The following is a 19,439-nucleotide window of genomic DNA, read 5'->3' as shown; positions in this document are numbered from 1 at the left end:
ATGCCACCACTTGGCAACAGTGGCATGGCAACAGCCATGATTCTTTCAGGAGTGGCTGACAAGGACAAAAAAAAGGCAATACATTTTCTGAAAAATAATGATAACTTGGAGAGCTCTTTGAACGTCTCAGCAGTGTAATTACATTTATTTCCTTAGGAACAGTGTCTTTAAATAGGGAAGAATGCCTATCAGTGAGGAAAAAAGACAACTAAGGAAAGCAGGATGGCATTTAATATTTATCTACCTGGATGAAATGAGAACAATACCAATAAAATGGAGCAATTAATTCTGCTAAAAGCACTTGAATCAACAGGGCTCAGTGACCCCTTTGAGGCTGATCATTGCTTTTCTCACTCAAATGGTATTTTGGTATGATATAAATTGCTTTTTGAGACATCTAGATCAAAATCTATGATTTTAAAGAGTACACACCAAAGAAAAAAAAAAAGGAAGACAAATTAAGCTGACACCACCCCATATTGGTTGTATGATCACTTCAGCTGTTGCCATAATCTCACCCTCAACAAAATGGCAATTCTCTTCCATATTTATCAATACCATACATGCAGGCACTTTTCCCTACTATAGACTTCCAAAGTTTTATAAACAACTCTTGCACATTGTATTATGGAATCCTCAAGAACAGAAACGAATATTACATTCCCTTAATGAGGAACACTATTCTCTACTGCTCTGATTCACAGAGTTCGTAATGTGATAATCAGAATTATCTAATTTAATGAAATGTAAAGGTCAAAAAGTACCTTTTAATAATCTATTCTGGCTACCTGCTTGACACTGCTTTTAGAATTTTCTCCTGTAATAACATACCACTAAGCTAAAGTATCTTTCAAAGTAAATCCAATCTTATTTTAAACTCAAACTACAGAGATCCAGTGTGACTTTTGCCAAGTTCCTTAAAGCCTAATTATCTTCACTGATAAAGTTTATAACCCACTTTCATTTTGAAGTTTGAAAAAAAAAAATCAAAATTAAAATCCAGTTGTTATTTCCATTTATTACTTTACCTAAAAACATACAGAAACCTTGCCTTCATCTTCAGCTGCTCTGCCTCTGAGGACTATGACTAATACCAGCACATTTGATCATAGCATCTCCCTGTACATGGATTTTACAAGGAAGTTTTGTTTTTCCCACTCTCCTTTTTCCAAAATTAAATGCTCTCAGTTCTCCTCCAGTAGCTTGAAGACCTTTGCAAGGAGCTGGCATCCAGTTATCCCATTTTGTCTTGGATGTGTGGGTGGTAAAAAGAAAATGGGATCTTTGCCTGACTCACGATGACGTATAGCCTACCAAAGAAGAGTACAATGCTACCTTTTTAATTTTTTTGCTTTTTTCAAACACAGGCAAGTCTGCTTATGATTACTAAGGAGAAAATTCATAAAGGAAGGTAAGACATTTTCAAAATTACAAGGACAGCACACACAAATACACCTCAAAACCAAGCTCCTTCAAGTTTACCATTATGCCTTACAAAGAAGCGAAGAAACCAGTAAAACTCATCTTCAAGGTCAAACTAAAGCTGCCACCTACAAGGAGACAGGAGCTGCCCAAGTGAGTATTATAGTGGGTTTTTGAGACTGCAAGGCAAGGAACCATGACCGCCCTTTCTTGCTCACATTAGATTTGCAAAAAAAAGGCAAAATAAGACTCTGCTTGCTAATTTATAGCACACAGTCCAGGCACTTCCCCTCAGTGCATGCTATGTCCCAGCTTACTATGGCATGGCCCTCAGGAATCTGCCTGCATGGGAAGGAGGAAGAATTCCCAATACTTCTGCAACCCATGCAAAACTCCTGATCAGTCTCTTCAGTAGTTTTAAAATACCACCTATCCCTTCAGCACACTTGGCAGTAATTACTCTCCAATATCTCTTGGTTTATTCAGCATTTTAATACCAAAGCTCAATTAACATTGAACAAACTCCTTGGTGAGAAAATGCCACCCTTTAAACTCGTGTCTGTGGCTGTACCTGCCCACACAGCACGTGCTTTGCACTACACAGTTACTGGGTGACAAAGCTTCCAAGATGAAATTGTGTCACCAAAGGAGGAATTGGAATACGTGGTGACCCAGCCTGAACTGACTCTGCAAGAACCCTCCCTGTGCAAGCACGTTCCTACCAGGCAGCAGTGATTCCTTCCACTGGGAATATCACTGGCTCAGAAATGCTAATAAGCTTTTTTTTCCCACTCCCTGTGTTACATTTGGGGTGGAAAAGGCTCTGCCAGTTGGTTCTGCAGTGGGCTCTCATTTGGGTGTCCCACTCTGCTGCCAGCTGGAAACATCAATCTGCCAGGAAATGTGTTTTATAGTGATTTATTACAAAAAGATTATGGTTAGTAACCAAAGGCAACTCAAAGCCCATCAAGAAGATGAATTTTTTAGACATTTGCAGCATGTTGAAAGCTTCCCTTTGGTTGAAAACTAAAAACTAACCACAGAAAACATCACCTCAATAAAGCAGATGCCAAAAAACAGAGGCCTCAAAACTGCTAAGGTTTTTGAGTCTGAAAACTTATCTTGCAGCCTGTCACAAAGCCTGTACTGCAAGCAGAGAAATATATTTCTGTTTTAATAATCTTATTTATTTCTTACTAACACAAGGCACCCAAACATTTATATAACCTGCAGCACCATGAAGTTTCCTTGAGTACAGATGCAGTCTGTACTGACACTGCAGCTTAATTTAAGACACTGCTGAGCAAATGAACACTACACTGAAAACTTTCAAGTCCTGAAAACACAGGACTCTAAAATAAATGTTAAGCCTCTTGCAGCAGTCCAGCCTAGAAGGAACAGAGGTTCAGGAGTGTTCAAGTGCCTGATTCTCAGAAAAATGACTGACAAAACTCAGGATAAAGGTGGTGTGTGCAGCCTCTTAACAGAAGAAGAAAAGCAATGGATATCCTTGGTTACTGAAAGCACTCTTATCTGCACTGAGCTCTCCTCAAAGAGCACCAAGATGTACAGGGAGGGATTTATGTATTTAATTCCTCCAGCAATCACTGCCTTACTGCCTTGGCCCTTCTGGGCAGGTGCTGCTGAGATCAAGGGCACAGTGACTTGCTTTTCTCACCTGATTCATGTAACATTAAAGGAATGCCACTTTCAAAATTAAGTTACAGAGTATTGATCTCCCAGAGCTCCACGTGCTGGAAACACAAGTGTAAAACAAACCTCCCAGCAGGAGCTGAGACTGTGGAAAACAAATGTTAGTGAAAGCAAAGCACACAAGGGAGCTCAGTGTTCACACACGTACTTTTCTTGCGGGGCTGAGATGGTGATGTGGATTGTGAAGTAGTTCCATTAGTGCCACTCTCCTCTTCCTCTTTAGCCTCTGTTTTTATTTCAGGCTTCTTTTCTTCAATCTCCATTGGCTCCTGCTTCAGTTCTGTTCCATCTGTTTCCTCTTTTATTTGTGAAGATCCTTGTAAATCCTCCTCCACCTTAAGAAAGGATGCAACAAGAGGTGCTGTTACATCTACAACCCAAACTCCAGCCATCAAAATATTAGTTTGAGACTGTTGAAGCACTTTCCATCCATGGCTTTCCTCAGGAGTTACTTTGCAGTAACGACCCTCCTCTCGCCCCTTAGCTCACCGAGTCAGACACATCATTAAGTGCTTTTATATCTATCACTGCTTTCAGTTAAGCTGTAGAGAATCTCATTTACCTCAGTCTTAGCTTCCACTTGTGTCTCACTAGTCTCTGGCTCAGTTTCTTCAGTTTTAACTTCTGATTTGCTTTCTAGCATTGGTGCATCTGGTCCTAGTTGCTGGGAATTCGTATCAGCACTAGCAACTGAGGCAGGGGTGGGGACCCTGTTATCAATACTAGCTGCTGCCTGGGATAGCTGTTGTAAAAACAGTACAAAAGAAAGACACTGCATATATAGAAATATTTTCCTTTACTAAAAATGAACAGCACAAAAGAGACATGAGATGATATTCTACAACAGTGCAGAACATGGATACAGGTCACTGTAGCCAAGTTTTGATATTACACATTTAATAACTCTGCTTTACAGAGGAGAAGCCAAGGAAAAATTTTGCCCCAAAGAGGCTTCTTTTACAGAGAAAACACCTGCCCAGTAAAACACTGTACATCCCTTGAAACGTGCATTTGCCCTGGCTGTATCTTAAAAGGAAAAAGACTATGCCAATCTGTGGATCAGAAAAGATTCTGATTATGGCCAAATAGAGCATTACGCCTGTTCCACCTCATCTTGCTGCACACTGCTGCCAATTTTACTTTGAGCAGCCTGGCCATTCAACCCCCCCTCCTTCACACAAAGCTGAGAACATCTGAACACACACACACACATTTTACACACCTCTAACCAACCCCCTGGTCTAAAGCAGAAGCTGCTATGGACAGCTATGGGCTCCATACATTCAGGACATGGTGCTACAGACGGGGACACTCGTGGGATGTCACAACACAAGGCACGGGGGACTGGCCGGTACTTACTGGAGTGCCGGGTGGCTGTGCCTGCACAGATGTTGGCTGCTGCTGGGCTGGCTGTGGGGTTGGCACAGACTGGGGCTGGGCAGGGGTCTGTGGCTGCGGCGTCACCTGGGCCTGGGCCGCAGTCTGCCCCGTGGGGGTGCTCTGGGTCTGCGTGGCCGTGGGAACAGAGCCCGGCGTCGGGGTCGGAGTTTGTCCCGAGGACGAGACCGGTGTCGATGGCTGGGTGGGTGCCGCTGGCTGGGGAGGAGTCATTCCCGGGGGAGTTGGGTGCTGCATTGGCGGCATCCCGGCAGCAGAGGACACGGGAGGTGTGGTCTGGTGCAGGGGGGGCTGGGTCACCGGGGGACACGGCAGCTGCCCGCTCTGCGGTCCCAGCATGTTCATGGAGTTGGGAAGAGCAGCACTGGGAACCTGCCCCTGCTAGGGAGAGAGAGAGTCTTTCAGAGCCTGCAATCACACTTATCCCTTCAATCACAACCCTGAAGCCTTCTCTGACAGGATCCCGTCAGTGCAAGCAGATCAGCCACAAATGCTGCTGCTGCAAGTGACTGCTCTGATTTCTGTCATTGCTGCCATCAGCTCTCAAGGACCTTGTTCCCAGATCTAGTTGTGCCGTGCATTAATTCCACTGCCTGAGAGAGGGAATCCTCCCAATGCCAGTAACACAGAAACCCACAGGCAGCCTCTAAATTGTGCCATTAGCTGGGCAAAGGTCAGGCTTTGACATAAAATAGTTTTGAGCAAATACCCATTTTTAGGCCAGGACTCTGATGCAGCTCTGCTTTAGAGGGCAGGTCAACACTTAATGCTGGCGTCACACAGAGCAAGACCTAAGAAGAGTCTTTTTGTTTTATCTTTAATTCTAATTAAACTGCTCAAGATGCTTCAGAAAACCTGGGATTTGTTTTTCAGAGCAGCAACAATAAAGTACTCTGGATGTACTTAATCCTTTAAGTGATACATTTTACTGAAGATTGCATCAGATGACTGGTGATAAAAAAGAATACTCCATTCTCAAATGTAACTGTTACTCTTAGAAATACAAATCAGTTAATTTCCTGCAGATGAGGCTTCAAATTTAAAACACGCTTCTATATTGTCTTTACAGAGGCAGTTTTATGGAACTAAATGCATTGGGAAAAAAATGTTCACAACAAAGGCAGTCAAACAACTGAGCCAGGGCCCGTGAAACTGTAGATATTCCATCCTGAACATATTCCAAACTTGACTCGACAGAGCCCTTCATAACTTGATCTAAATAATCTCTCAGAAATCTGGAGGTTTTAACTAGCATTAATTACTTGGGCTCTGAGTTAAACAACAAGCCTTTCCCTCTGGAAAAGCAGATACTTTGGCGGAGAGCTGCTACTTCACTGACCACTACTGCAACAGAAAAAATGTTACAGGAAAAACCCAACAATTTTCTCTCCAGAAGCAAAGAAGTTAAAACAAATTTTAGAAGATCTTGCCCAACCACTTTATTATAATCTTAGATTTAAAGTTAGCTACGCCGGTCCACACAGAGACAAAACATATGTTCAGAGGCATCCCATAAACTGATTTCTGATATTTCCCCTAAAAATCTCCTCAGCATGCATTTTTAAGGGATTTAAATCAGGACTTGCAGGGCGTTGCGCCCCCATTAACAGATGTCGATAAGTTATGTAAGAGCTTCTGAAGAAGGCAGATGTAACACAGGATCCCCCAAAGTTGGGGTGACTACATAAAAAGTGGATATAGAAATACAAATAAACAAATAAGTAAAGTAAATAAATCAGAGCGAAATAATAAAGAGCAAATAACTCTTAGAGAATCCATCTCACCTGTGCCACCCCGGCCTGGGCTGTTGACTGACCCATGCCCACACTGTTCACATTCATAGCTCCAGTGGATGCTGGGAACTGGTTTTGGGGCAGGAATTGGTTCTGGGTAGGAGCCTGACCCATCATGTTGTTGGAATGAGCTCCCATCATGTTCTGTGGCTGAGGCATTCGGGAAGGAGACATTGCCATCTGAAAATTAACACCCAGATTAACTAATTACCATTTAGTACTATGGAGCAGGACCAAGGAAAATACACTGAAAACAATCAAAAGATAGGACCAAAAATAAACGGAAAATTGGCTTAATTGCACTAAGTGGAAGTGGGCATATGCCCATAACTTCAGCATTTGCTCCACAGCATTCATTATTTTTAACAGGTAATAGTCAGAGTGTTATCTCTGTTTTGTTCCCTGGGTTGACAGAGAGAATCCAGGGAAACTAAAAATATTTTTGTTTTTCTAAAGAATAAAACCATGTTTTCATGTAGGAACAAAGAAGGTTTATATGCTGCAAAGACAGCAGATGCTCTTCCACAGATTGCTGGGGATTACTGCACCTGTGGCACGTGCCCCCCCTTAAGGTCTGCTCGGAGTTTTTGGAACAGGTAAATATTGCAAACAAAGACCTCCATAAAATCCTGTCACATTTGCTGCGTTCCCATGAAATTATCCCAGAGTTTGCAGCACTGCTGTGTGGCTTGGCCTTGCCAGGGGGGCTGAGGGGTGGGGTGGGGCTGTGCTGGGCTGGGTGTGGGGGTACGAACCGCGGGCACGGCGCCCATGTTGTTCATCTGCACCGGGTGGTTCATCGGAGACGCCGCCCGCGGTCCCAGCGGTGCTTGGGGCATCTGTACATTCCCTATGGACATGGGGTTAAACTGATTCATTCCTGCAAATGCACCCCCAAAACAACTCATTAGGAACAAGTCAGCACAATTGGTGGATCTATATTCTACTAGAAAACTAACAGTTATTACGACTGCAATTCCACCGCCCTGAGCTTTACCTTTTAGTTACTTGACTTAACAGACAAATCAGGATGCAAGAAGTGTTTAGAACAATGCTAGCTATGGTGAAATACAAATTTTGGTGTCCTAAGAAAATTAAATGCAAAAGATGAAGAGTAGATGCTGGATGATCTGCAGAGACAGGATGCTATTTTTAAATAATACCTTAGGATGGTTTCTTAAAATCAGGCATTTGCTTTGAAACAGCAATGTCTTATTCAGGGCTCACTGAAATGGTTGAAGTAAATATGATAAAAATTCATATGGGATGTATGAAGGCAACTCCAAGGCTCAAATCAGGACAAAAGCTGGCAAAATGCTTTAACAGGGGTTGTGCTTTTCACACAAAACATTGAATCCCTCCAAAAAACTTGTCTAAAGCTGTAATTACGGAGCTATACTTGTTATCAACTTGTTCTCCTATTCAAATGAATTTTAAAAAGATTTTATTTCCCAAGGACATTTCAACACAGATTTTGACTTAGTACTAACTCTGAACCAAGAAATAAAATAGCCGAAGACACTTTTTAAAAGGAAGTTGAAGCACCTAAAAGACATGGGTTTGTTTTTTGGAAAAAAACACCCATGAGCTCACAGCAGCCTCAGTGAGTAATAACAAGTGCTGTGAACAAGCTCCAAGGCTTTTTTAGAAGGCTTTTTCCATCAGAAACCAAGAAAGGCTATCATTAGTTACACAGATGTTAGGACTAATGTGCTGTGTTTCCAGCTACAGGTGTATTTTTGGCTAATTAACTGATGAAAACATGCCAACATCCTTCCCCCTTTACAGTGTTTTAAATGAGATTATCCACAGTATTCTTGCTTGAGCTGTCCTCTCTTTGGAAGAACTGAATTAATTCCCAATCCCCAGCAAAGTGCTGGATCCATATTGTTAGCACTGCACTGACACACAGAGCAATGCTGAAAAAAAGGCAGCCCCTGTAGTTCCTCCTTCCCAACACCAAAAAAAACCCAACATAAGATCATCTTTTCCCCCCCCCAACAATTATTTTGAACCCACAAATTGCAATTAGAGAGGAAAACAGATACCTTGAGAAACCTGCATACGACTGATAGGCACCGTTGGCATGGACATAGGCCCATCTGCAACACAACACAAGAAAGGTCAGCAAAACCAGTTTCACACACAACCTCAGGATTAACTGGAGTCCAAAGACTCCTGAGGAGCAGAGGCAGCTCCAGCAGCACTTACTGGGTGGCCTGACGGGCTGTGCCTGGCCCATGGCAGCAGCCACCTGGGGAATCCCTGGGGGCTGGGGCCCGGGGGTCTGTAAGGCTGCTTGGTTCCCCAGCATCCCTTGTTTATGGAGACGAGACCTCCTCTTCTCTTCTAGCTCCTTTTGTATCTTATAGATCTTTTCTGCTAATAAATGATAGTATTCATCCTAAAAGGGAAAAACAAAGAGTAATCAGCAGCAGCAAAACTCATTCAGTCTACTATCATCTGTTTTTGGGTTGGGTTTGTTTTGGTTTTTAATGTATACACCTGCCTAATTGAAAAATAAATATTTATTTTCAGAATCCTGTAAATTAAGACAGCCTTTTCTGCTTTACTGCAGAACAGGAAAAAAAAAGCTTCCAGAAATTACCCTTGTTTATGGCTACCCTGCATGACTACTCTGAGTAAATTAGCAGGCAAAGGAGAAGGCTGGAGGTTCTCTGTTGCTTCAGCAAAACCCAGGAAGCTGTGATTTAGTTTCTAGGTGTTAATGATTTTTAAATGTTATTTTCATAATGAACATTTCCGCTAATTCACAGACAAAAGGAAAAAGGCATTCCCAGCACAGTGTTACAGTGAATAAACTTTCAGGAGACAGATGTTAAGCACAGATCAATTTTTACATAAAGAAAGGAACTGCGCTTTTCCTAAAGAGTCTATCAACAATCATGGCAAGGGATAAACAAAACCAGACAAAACCTCAAAGGAATGGAGAAAATTCAGTGAAAAATAGTCCACAGGCAGAGACAAGTAAACACTATATCTGTACAAGATGAAAAATCCATTTTACTCAACCCACACTGACAACAGACCCAATAAGACAGTCACAGTGCACACCACACAGACAATTTTGCTTGTCAAGAATTGCTGGACACACATCTGCCAAGTGATTATGCACCTGTTAAAGGCAAAAAAACCCCACAAACCCTCAAGGCTACATTTTATTTGTGGGGCCACCATGCTCTTAGAACCCAGGGTTACAGAGAGCACAGGTTGAGTGATGCTTGCCCACAATTGTTTTTATTCAATATTCATCAAAACCAGAATTTGTTATTCCAGCAGGATTTAATTAATTTCTGAAAACTTAATATGAGATATGTATTCCTCAGCAGCCTTGGTAAGGAAGTTCAGTCTTGCAATATAAAGCTTTGTTTCCCAGGTCACTTCTCTGAGTTTCTCAAAAATCAGTGCAGACACTTTCTGCTGTCCAGTTTAAAAGCTTTACAGCCCCTCCCCTGCTCAAGCCACTTCAGTTGTAATCTCCTATTTGGAAATTTAATATTGTGCTGCTTTCCCACTGCAAAGATTCCTGCAAAGCCTGTATTCACAAGGAGCACACACTGCTAGAACAGCCTTAAACTCCTTACAATGATGCCTCTTACTAACATGTTTTTCAGTGTCAAAGTAGAACGGGAGCTCCTCAAAAAGAAGGATGTAATTCCTCATGGCATCGTTAACACATTCTGAATTACTGCCTTCTTCCAAGTTTGCTGCTTGGAGCCAAATACATTAGATGAATTCCAATAACAGAAACTTCTGGCCATGAGGCTCTGACAGCTGTTTTGAGGGGTGAGGAGAAGATACTTCTGGGTGTTTGTCTGTCAGAAGGCATTTAATTTTACAATCAGGAGTTTGCTATGCTCATCCTTACTGAGAAGCTATTTAGACAGCCAGGTGTGACCATGAAATCCTCCTTCTATCTAAAATTGGTCTCTAAAGCTGCCAGGGTAACCACGGCTGAGCACACCCAAGTCTTCCTTGTAAACAACCTCTTGGTAGCTACAAGGAGGGTACAATGTGGTTACTGACCAGCACTGACACAGCAGCACTGCAAGAATGGCCACGGCCTATCTGCCTCTAAGAAATAAAACCTGCATTTCCATCCCCAGCTCTTCTGGCAGGTGAGCTGAGAGGGGCAGAAGTGTCTGACTGGATCATCTGATTATCACCTGAAATGCCACTAACTGCTCTCTTTAGATGCTCCTCCCTTGTTTAAGAAAGGATCTCGAGTTTCTGATCAGGTAGGATCTTGCTGGCTGTTACTACTGGCACTAATATTGCTGTCTTTTCCCAATGAAAACTTCCAGGGAGTGCTCCCTTTAGGGTGGAATTACCACCATGTCATACTCTCAGCCTGTCAATCAACAGGGCTTTGCTCCCTTCAAGTAAGAGAGATTTGAGCTGACATCTCTGTGCAGACAGAGCAAAAATCATGAACTATAACAGGAATTCTGTTTTTTTCTCCCATCCACAAAGAAGTCAAATGGAGTTCTTATGTCTTAGCCCAACTACTCCTGGTGCTGCAGAGTAGAGGAGTATTAATTCCATCAGTTACAGGTGGAAGGTAAGCAGTGGAACAGCACTGGGTCCCAGAGAAAACCTCCAGTGGTGAAGAGGCATTAAGAAAAATGTAAAACTACTGCTTACACAGACTTTCAAACAGGGAGGAAGTCAGAAGGGAAACATTAAGAACTTCAAGCTGTGCTCCAAGCTTCTTGCATTTCAGGAGGATGCAAGTAGGGATGGAGGTGGTGTCTAGAGCTGAATTAGCTTGGAGTGACATGAATCACATGGGACTACACAAACACTGTCACAGACTGAAAACACGCCTTTCCTCACGAAGAGGGCAGTGAAATGATTCTCTGGGTTTTTTTTTACACTTCTAAGATTTGTGATACTGCTGTTCTTTGACATGTTGGACTGAATCCACATACCCTACTATTAGCAGATTCATACATATCTCCTTCCACTTTCCTGGCATAAGCCACCAAGTTCTCCATGCGGCGATCCTTCAGCGCTGCTGGATCAGGAGTGGGGAAGATGGCTTGGACACTGCAAGGACAGAGCAACAATAACAGAAAAAGATCTTCAGAAAAAACCTCCAAAATCAGTATACAGCTTTATGATAATCACCCTGGATGTTTCCTTACACACCAGATATGTAAAAGCATATCAAAATGGTTTAAAAAATAGTATTTTACTATTTCTCACAAGATAAAAACAAATGATGAAAATAAAGTGAGGTTTAACAGCCCGGAGTCTAAATAACTGTTCATCACAGCAGAGCAGATTTACTAGCAATAGAAACTAATTCCATGCCCACTCCTTAATGAGCACGAAGGACAAACTGAAGAGGAGGATTAAAGGTAACAATTCATCCTGAGTGGCCCAGCACTTGAGAACCACTACTGATAACTTTCTTTTCAGCTTAATAGCAGAACTACTGTACTGAAATTCTTTAAAAACATTGAGGAAAAAGGCAGCCTTGGTGAATACTTACAGTTTATGCACTAAATGATTGCGCAGGTCCTGAGTGACATGTTCATGCCATGCTTTCCTTACCCCGGTACTCGAAGGAGGCGCAGCCGTTGGCATTGAGCTGAGGTTTCCAACATTGCCAGAGTTTGTGCCATCATTCATTAGTGGGCTAAAATAAAAAAAAGGCACTGTTACAATACCAGAATGCAGAGTTTTGTTATAGGTTTGATGCCTGAAGTAATTTTTGAGTTGTTGCTTTCATCACTTTTAGCTATTGCATCAAACATTCTCTTCAATGAAATTCTCGCATCAACAAACTGCAACCCCTAAAGCAGCAAAGCTCAGGAATTTACAAGGCACATTCACAGTGTGAATGGGAAAGAATCACAACTATGAACTTAAAAATACAAAATAATCTTCCTTTGGGACTTCATTTAACAGCAGTAAATATTGTGGGGCTCTCAGGAGGCACAAAGTGGCAGCCCTGGAACTGAAACAGGAAAGAGAGCAGAGCTCTACATGTGACTGACCATCTCCATGCCAATACAATCAGTTTTTAAAGCATGCTCTTATTTACGTTCATAAGCATGGAAATAAATGTTTAATTGAGCAACAATGAAAATGTGTGCATTACTTATTTGTCCCAAGGGATGTTGGAAGAGCAGTTTCAGAAATTAGACCCGGTTGCTGGTCTGTTGTTATTCCTCCTGCGGGAAGGTTCATCTGGTTGGCTCCTTTGGGACAAAATTAAACATCGTTGGTACACAGTTCACAATTTTGACAATAATATGACAAAACTGCACTTTACTGACCCATCTGGCTAACTAAAGAAGCAATTTATCAGGTTAAGTATTTTTATAACAATACCTGCTGTGCTGCACATATGTGGCTATTTATGGAACTAAGTTACTTTCAGTCTGAACTACAAAAATTCATCCATTAAAATTTTAAATTCAGAAACTCTTAAGATTAGATCAATAAGCTAGAAAGAAGGTAATAGTAGCAATTAAGATGCAAAAAAAACCCCAAAAGGTATTTGAGACAGAATTATCTGTTAGAACAGGGAACAATTGTTAAACCAAAATCCTTCAGAAATTCTGTCTCATCACCTCAGAGAAAGAGCTATGGGCTATATTTTAACAGAAACTAAAGCTCCTGCTATTTGTCAAAAGCACTACATTCAAATCTTTCTAATATTCAAATGTAAATGAATGGTAGTGCATAGAAATAGTGTATTTTTAACTCACTAAACAACATGGACAGACAGTTACTACTCTGACCAAACAAAATACCAGACTGTCCTAAAAATTCAACATCAGTTATTTTAACTCTCTTTTTTCTTGGTCTTTTCTCCACCTACCCAGTGCATTAATGGTCCTCATTTGCTGGTGAGCCTGGGGCTGTGCTGGCTGCTGGCCTTGGACCTGGGGCTGCAGCTGTGTTTGGGGCTGGTTGCCATATGGCAGCCCCAGGGCAGCGTAGGCTCGTTGCATGGAGCTGGGGTCAATTGGGTTGGGATTGCTTAGTGCTGGAGTGCTCTGCTGGCCCGTGCCAACAGAACCGATGGAATTCTGGATCCCACCAGCTGGAGACCCTAAAAGGGCTACAGAGAAAGGATAAGAGAAAATTAAAACTCAATGAGGATAAGGAGTAAAATCAGTCATATCAAGAAGTCACCAGAACATGCACATATTCTATGATACAGATATTTTTCTGCCAGAGGACAGAACAACACCCGAGATGCCAAGTGGGAAAACTCAGCCTTCGATTCTACAGGACAGAACCCACCCTGGCTATTAATCCATGCAGTCTAAAGAGAAGTGCTGTAAATTTCAGGCAGATAAGCCCATAATTACTTGTAATAGATCTATAGTACAGGCTCCTACATAAGGCTAAATAGGATTTTCATGCTTGGGGACAGTAAACTAAGTGGGGGAAAAAAATTAATTCCTCTACTTCCCTCTTTCCCATCAATCCCATTTTAGGTCAAAATATTTGGCTGCAGAACAGAGATCCTGAGTTCAGCAGAAACACTGTGTCCTTGGACACAAAGGTAATACTCAAGATCTGTTGGTAGAAATTTTCATTGTGAGCAGTCACCAAATGAATCCTCTGAAGGCCAAATTACCTTAAACCCCAAGTTACTCAGAGATACGAAAAACCCTCATGAGTCTCAGATTGTACTGGCTAAATCTAAAACAAGTTGGAGAGTCAGTAAGGGGTTGAACCCTGGTAAATAATTTAGATGATGTTTAGGTATTCATTAACCTATATGGCTACCAGAACCAACCAACCTCTCCTACCACACAGGTGTATGGGAGTCATTTTCCTTGTAGACAGGAAATGGAAACAACAGGGAAAAGGAGTATTTACTTGATCCAGAAGAGAGCAAAATTTTGCATTCTGGTTCTCATTTTAGCTGCCATTCTAATACCATGTTCCCTAGTGAATGACCCATGGAGTACAACCCTCAGCACAGAGACACTGCATTCTGATAATCAGGACTCTGGTAGAAGTAACACTTCCTTCACATTGTCCCCCTCAAGTAATTAAATACGTAATGTGCATTACAAATGTGTGAACTAAACTTAGCAACAGTAATGGCTCTTAATATAGGCAACAATAACTGTTTTATTGAAATATTAGTAGAGGCACGTGGTTAGATAAAAAAGTCATGAAAACAAGCCTTCTGAGACATTAACAGTATTATCCAGGATTTCTTAAATCCTTACCTACTATGGAAACCAAATCACTGAAAGAGATACACAGGCTCTCAGCTTCCACCCAAGAGAAAACACACATTGCAGAGTCCAGACTTCTCCCTCTCCAGATGAGAAATCAATTTGATCTCATTTGCCAAAGAACTACAAATAAATAAACTCAGCTATCTCCCTCTCCTGAATAAGCAGCCCTAGAAAGAACATCTTTTTTTCCCCCCAAAGGACAATCCACAGTATTTTAAATGCTGTGGATTACCATGGAAATGAAGGCTTATGTATATCTACACTCTGTAGACACACTCACAATAACTTTTGAACTCACTGATCACATCCAAGAGAATTTAAAAACAAAAGCAGAAGCTGATTAAGATCCTATCGGCTTAATTAACAAAAAAGACATATTAAAGAGCAACTCTATGAATTCCTCATTGGACTTGAATGTAGTACTCTGGAATCACACAACCTAGGAGAAAGATGCCTTTACACTACTGCAAGCCAAGGAATAGGAAGGTTAAATAGCACAGAAGTTGTGGCACCCTGGAATTCAAAAGGCTTCAGAGGCTGCTGTGACAGCACAGATTGATTCAGGAGCTAGTAAGAATTTCAGCTTATTAGAGGATGATATTCTACTGGAAAAATTAGGACAAAACCCCCCAATCTGCTTTCAGTGCTAGAAGTGTGGAGATGGCAGAATGCCCACAGGTGGTGCCAACGTTTGGGAAGCAGGGAAAGGCTTCTGGCCATCCCACTGAGTAGAGCCCAGCCTTCCACCAGCCCTCCCGTTCTGAGGAAAACCACTGATTGTCTGAGACTGCAGGCTTGGCTTGGAGCTCACTTGGGCATGTTCAGCACCTCCAGCCCCAGCTCTGGGCTGAGCTTTGGCAGCAGCATCAGTCACTACAAAGCATGAGTTCAGCCCTGGTGTTAGAACAGTTTTAGAGTACTTGGCCTCAGCTTTTCTACAATTCACCACTCAACAGGATCCTGTTCTGAGTATTTCCCAACATCAGGAACCTGGCTTTGAAGGAGTTTGGTTTTTTTTTGTCTGTTTGTTCACTGGTTTTATATGAAGGCATGACATTATCTGTCAAACAAGAAGATGGAGGCAGAGAGTATTAAACTTCCACTCTGGAGAGACCCAAGTGCAAATGCTGTCCCTCCTGTGGCAGATACTGCAGGAAATAAAGTCAACTAAAATAAATACAGCCCTGGAACAAACACATTATGCCACTGCTACGTGAGGCAATGTCTACTGCAATTTATTTTTCTTAACTGGTGCTTCAGATGTTGAGGAGCCCATGACAGAAGTTACAAGTGTGAAGTGAGCTCTGTAATTCACATTTTAAATGCTGTAAAGACAACTGGCTCTGTGTGCCCCAGTGTCACTTGTGTTTATGTATCTGAGGAGGGAAGGTTCAAGCAAGCACAAGATAAGCAGCCCCAGAACTTCCTGAGCAGCCCCAGTGACATCCCAATACCCCAGAAGGCATCAAAACCATCAAACAGCAGCTCCCCTGCAGGATTCCTGTCTCAAGTAGTGCTGTTTAATGACACTGCACTCATGTCTTCTAGAGGGGAACCCCTCCGGCTAATTAAATTAATTTTAAGCACAGATCCCTAATGCTACTTTAAGAATGAATGCCCAGCACTCCTCTAACCTGAGCACTCCAGTGAACAAGTTAAACCATTCTGGAGAATTTTAAATTCCTAAACTCTTAAGATTAGATCAATAAGCTAGAAAGAAGGTAATACTGACGATTAAGATGCAGAAAGAAAGTAGCATTTGAGACAGAATTGTCTGTTAGAACAGCTGGCAATTGTTAAACCAAAATCCTTCAGCAACTCTGTCTCATCACCTCAGACAACAAGCTATGAGTTGATTTAAATTTAGCCACTCTGGTTTAAATGTTTGATTTTGCTTCTGAATTCTTTAATTGAGACTTGTTCTGTCCTGTTCCTCACTCTGATCATCTCACAGTGTCTGGAGCAAAATTTGTGCTGGTGCCCTTGACTCACCTCAGCACAAGCCTGTCCTGCCCTCAGAATTAGGCAGGTACACGAAGATAAATGCACACAATCATTTAATTAAAGGCTGTATCTTGAATCAAATCATGGGGTAAAGATTTTATGAGGAACCTGAAGCAGGAAGTGTCAGTTTTAAACTTCACCACCAATGCCATTTTAATTTTTATTTAAGTTAGGCCTTCAGTACAGCACTGGATCAGTCAACCAGTGGAACTCCTTAGTCCATGGACTGTTATCCACCATGTGGCTCTGTGGGATAACTGATGGGTCACCATTATATGATTTCCAGCAATTGAAAAAACAAGAGACATGTTTTGTTTGTAGATCTTACAGTCACTGACAGTAAGACTTGAACAAGCTGGATTTCATTTTGTTTCCACAGGAAAAAGACTTCACTGAAGAAGTTGCTGCCTTCTCCTCCTGGACACATTTCCCTGTGCATGGGTGCACTCGCTCCTTCCTTCTCTGCAAAGGATTGGCTCCCAAAAGCTCCACATCCAGGTTCTCTTCCATGTCCTGCCTGTACTCAATAACCTGCCACATCAGCCAGCTAGATCATGGTCCCTGCTTCCATTTCCCTCATCAGATTCCTGCTCCTTCTGCCCTGACTTCACGTACACCAGAATTTCTGGTGTTCTCTCTAAAATCACACTTTTAGGTGAAAATTAGTTATCTCAAGTTTCATCTTTCTTAATCCAGCTCTTTCCTTGCTGCATTTTATTTAAAATTTTCCTACAAGGAAAGTCACAGAGGAGACAAATTCCAAGTTCACAACCTCCCTTTCAAGTCTCACTCATCTGAGTGTGGATCCCAGGGGTTTTCCAGGGTCCCCTGGTCCTGGAATGATGCACACCAAGTGCTGCACATGGGGATGGCCAGGACATTACAAATGGGAGCAGATCCAGGAGCTGTGGCACAACACACTTGTCCAGGCCAGGAACAGAAGAATTAAGGAGTTCAAGCAAGTGGATGACAATATGAATCTTCAAAAAAATAACTTACACAGCTACAAAACTAGGAAATGTATCAACAACTGTTAGCAAGAGTTTGTAACTCTGTGTTGGGCCCAGCAGGGAGCAAGAAGAACTTCCTAACAAAAACAAGTCTTCAACCCCAAAATATTTCAACCAAATTTCAAGCTATTACTTCAAAACACAGGATTCACTTGCTTATTCAAAAGGAAAACTTAATGTTTTACCATGTGCAAAGTAGTATTGGTTTTCCAGTTTCCCCTGCTCCCTCAAGGGTACATGGGACACACAATAAGAACCGTGTGGAACAGAAAGAATTTTAAATTTGTCCCAATATGTCCTATTGACAAGTCAGGTCACTATCAACCATTATAGTAAAATATAGTTCAAGAGTGTTTTGAAATAAACAAAGAAGGCAATACAAAAGAAACTTAACACAATGTTCTTTGCAAAAAATCCCAACACTAAAAGACCTGCACAGAAACGGCTCCATGGCATTAACCTAAACCCCAGGGCTTTCCAGGACTTGCAGATCCCCAAGGAGTAGAAACAGAAAGCTACAGAAGTACAGAAATGACTGTGCATGGAAGTGAGGCACCACCTTGTAACTGCTCAGCATGCTCAACTGCAGAATGTTCTAAGAGGTGGGCACCCTTTGAAGCAGCTTCTTGAAAGCCCAGCATGGCCACACCAGGACTGAAATAACAACAGGAAAACAGGGATGGGCTCAAGAAGGAGGGCTCTGGACTCTTTGCAAGGCACGCAGCCCTGCAATAGGAGGAGGATCACTACCCTCATTCCTTTTTCCCTTTCTGAATGTTCTTTGTGTTCTGCCAAATGCAGACTCTGTCCTCCTCCCAGTTTAGCAGAAGCTACTATGATTTATTTTTAAGAAAGACAACATTTTCTTCCAGTCTAAAACTAACCTAACTGGTTAGTATCCACCTGATCAGGCACAACATTTATAAATGCACATACCTATGCAAATAATTTCACAAACCTTTCTGAATGTTAAAAAGGGGTACTTTTTATAATACAGCTAAACAAGTACTTTAAGTGTTCCTCTTTCACCTCCCAATAAACCATGAGGTGTTATGTGTATGACTCATACATAATCCAGGACAAAGAACCCTGCACCACTGGATTATTGATTAACTGAATAGGAGAAGGAGATTTCATATTTATCTCCCTCCATATGCAATGAGACAAATTCTACACGTAGCCACTATAATCCTGTTGCAGTCAGACAATATCATATTTGATCCCATAGAAAAATTATTATTAAGGTTTGTTTATGTTCCAGTTTTTGTTCTCTTCTGATCATCTGTATGAGCAACCAAACAAACAGTGCACAAACTATTTTTCACCAGCAACTCGTATTGAAAAATACAATTCTGTTCTGGTAGAAGTTGTTAGCACTTTGATAACAACTGTGTAATAAGGATGTTAAGCACAAATGGACCATGTCATATTAAAAAGCAAAGCTTTCAACACATTTTTCAAGGGTCAAACAAGTAATCACTTGCAACAAATTACTACTTTCAAAGCACAAGATTTATCTTGTTTACCATGGAGAAGTTTGGTAAAATGAAAACAAAATCCTGACCTCCAAGTAGCTCTAAGTTGTAATTTTTTCAGTTTGGAGGAGGAAAACCCCTACTTAAACCATAAAGAGAACATGCTCAATGGATAACTTTGGTCGTTTTAGCAGCTACTCTCCCCCCTGCCTTAATCCCACCTAACCTAGGAGCAATTCTCCATCCTCCAAGGTTTACTGGTGTTCCACACTGCAGTCTCAGCTTAGCTGGAAATTAGCAGAATGCTTCCAATCCAATTCCAATGTACAAGCTTTGCAGGTCCTGCAGCTATTTTCCACTTCTTAACCCTTATTTAAATATACT

At 41.7% G+C, this 19,439-nt stretch overlaps 1 protein-coding gene across 5 annotated transcripts in view; it reads right to left on the bottom strand.

The window, feature by feature from the left end:
- LOC119707065 (CREB binding protein) overlaps nucleotides 1–19,439 on the bottom strand; it is a 96,906-nt gene that overhangs the window by 26,926 nt on the left and 50,541 nt on the right. For 2 of the 5 annotated variants that reach the window (XM_038151560.1, XM_038151557.1), the window contains 11 exons: nucleotides 13,183–13,425; nucleotides 12,457–12,556; nucleotides 11,845–11,991; nucleotides 11,279–11,396; nucleotides 8,538–8,730; nucleotides 8,375–8,428; nucleotides 7,082–7,206; nucleotides 6,318–6,506; nucleotides 4,495–4,914; nucleotides 3,698–3,877; nucleotides 3,284–3,470 (listed from right to left, as the gene is read on the bottom strand). In XM_038151560.1, coding sequence (XP_038007488.1) covers nucleotides 3,284–3,470; nucleotides 3,698–3,877; nucleotides 4,495–4,914; nucleotides 6,318–6,506; nucleotides 7,082–7,206; nucleotides 8,375–8,428; nucleotides 8,538–8,730; nucleotides 11,279–11,396; nucleotides 11,845–11,991; nucleotides 12,457–12,556; nucleotides 13,183–13,425 — 1,956 coding nt within the window. The remainder of the gene's footprint in view (nucleotides 1–3,283; nucleotides 3,471–3,697; nucleotides 3,878–4,494; nucleotides 4,915–6,317; nucleotides 6,507–7,081; nucleotides 7,207–8,374; nucleotides 8,429–8,537; nucleotides 8,731–11,278; nucleotides 11,397–11,844; nucleotides 11,992–12,456; nucleotides 12,557–13,182; nucleotides 13,426–19,439) is intronic. The other 3 variants (XM_038151559.1, XM_038151558.1, XM_038151561.1) reach the window with 3 other exon arrangements.

This window comes from Motacilla alba, chromosome 14 (genome assembly GCF_015832195.1).
Source record: "Motacilla alba alba isolate MOTALB_02 chromosome 14, Motacilla_alba_V1.0_pri, whole genome shotgun sequence".
Classification (NCBI taxonomy): domain Eukaryota; kingdom Metazoa; phylum Chordata; class Aves; order Passeriformes; family Motacillidae; genus Motacilla; species Motacilla alba.
The sequence above is the reverse complement of the archived record's forward strand: the minus strand, read 5'-3'. Positions and strand labels throughout refer to the sequence as shown.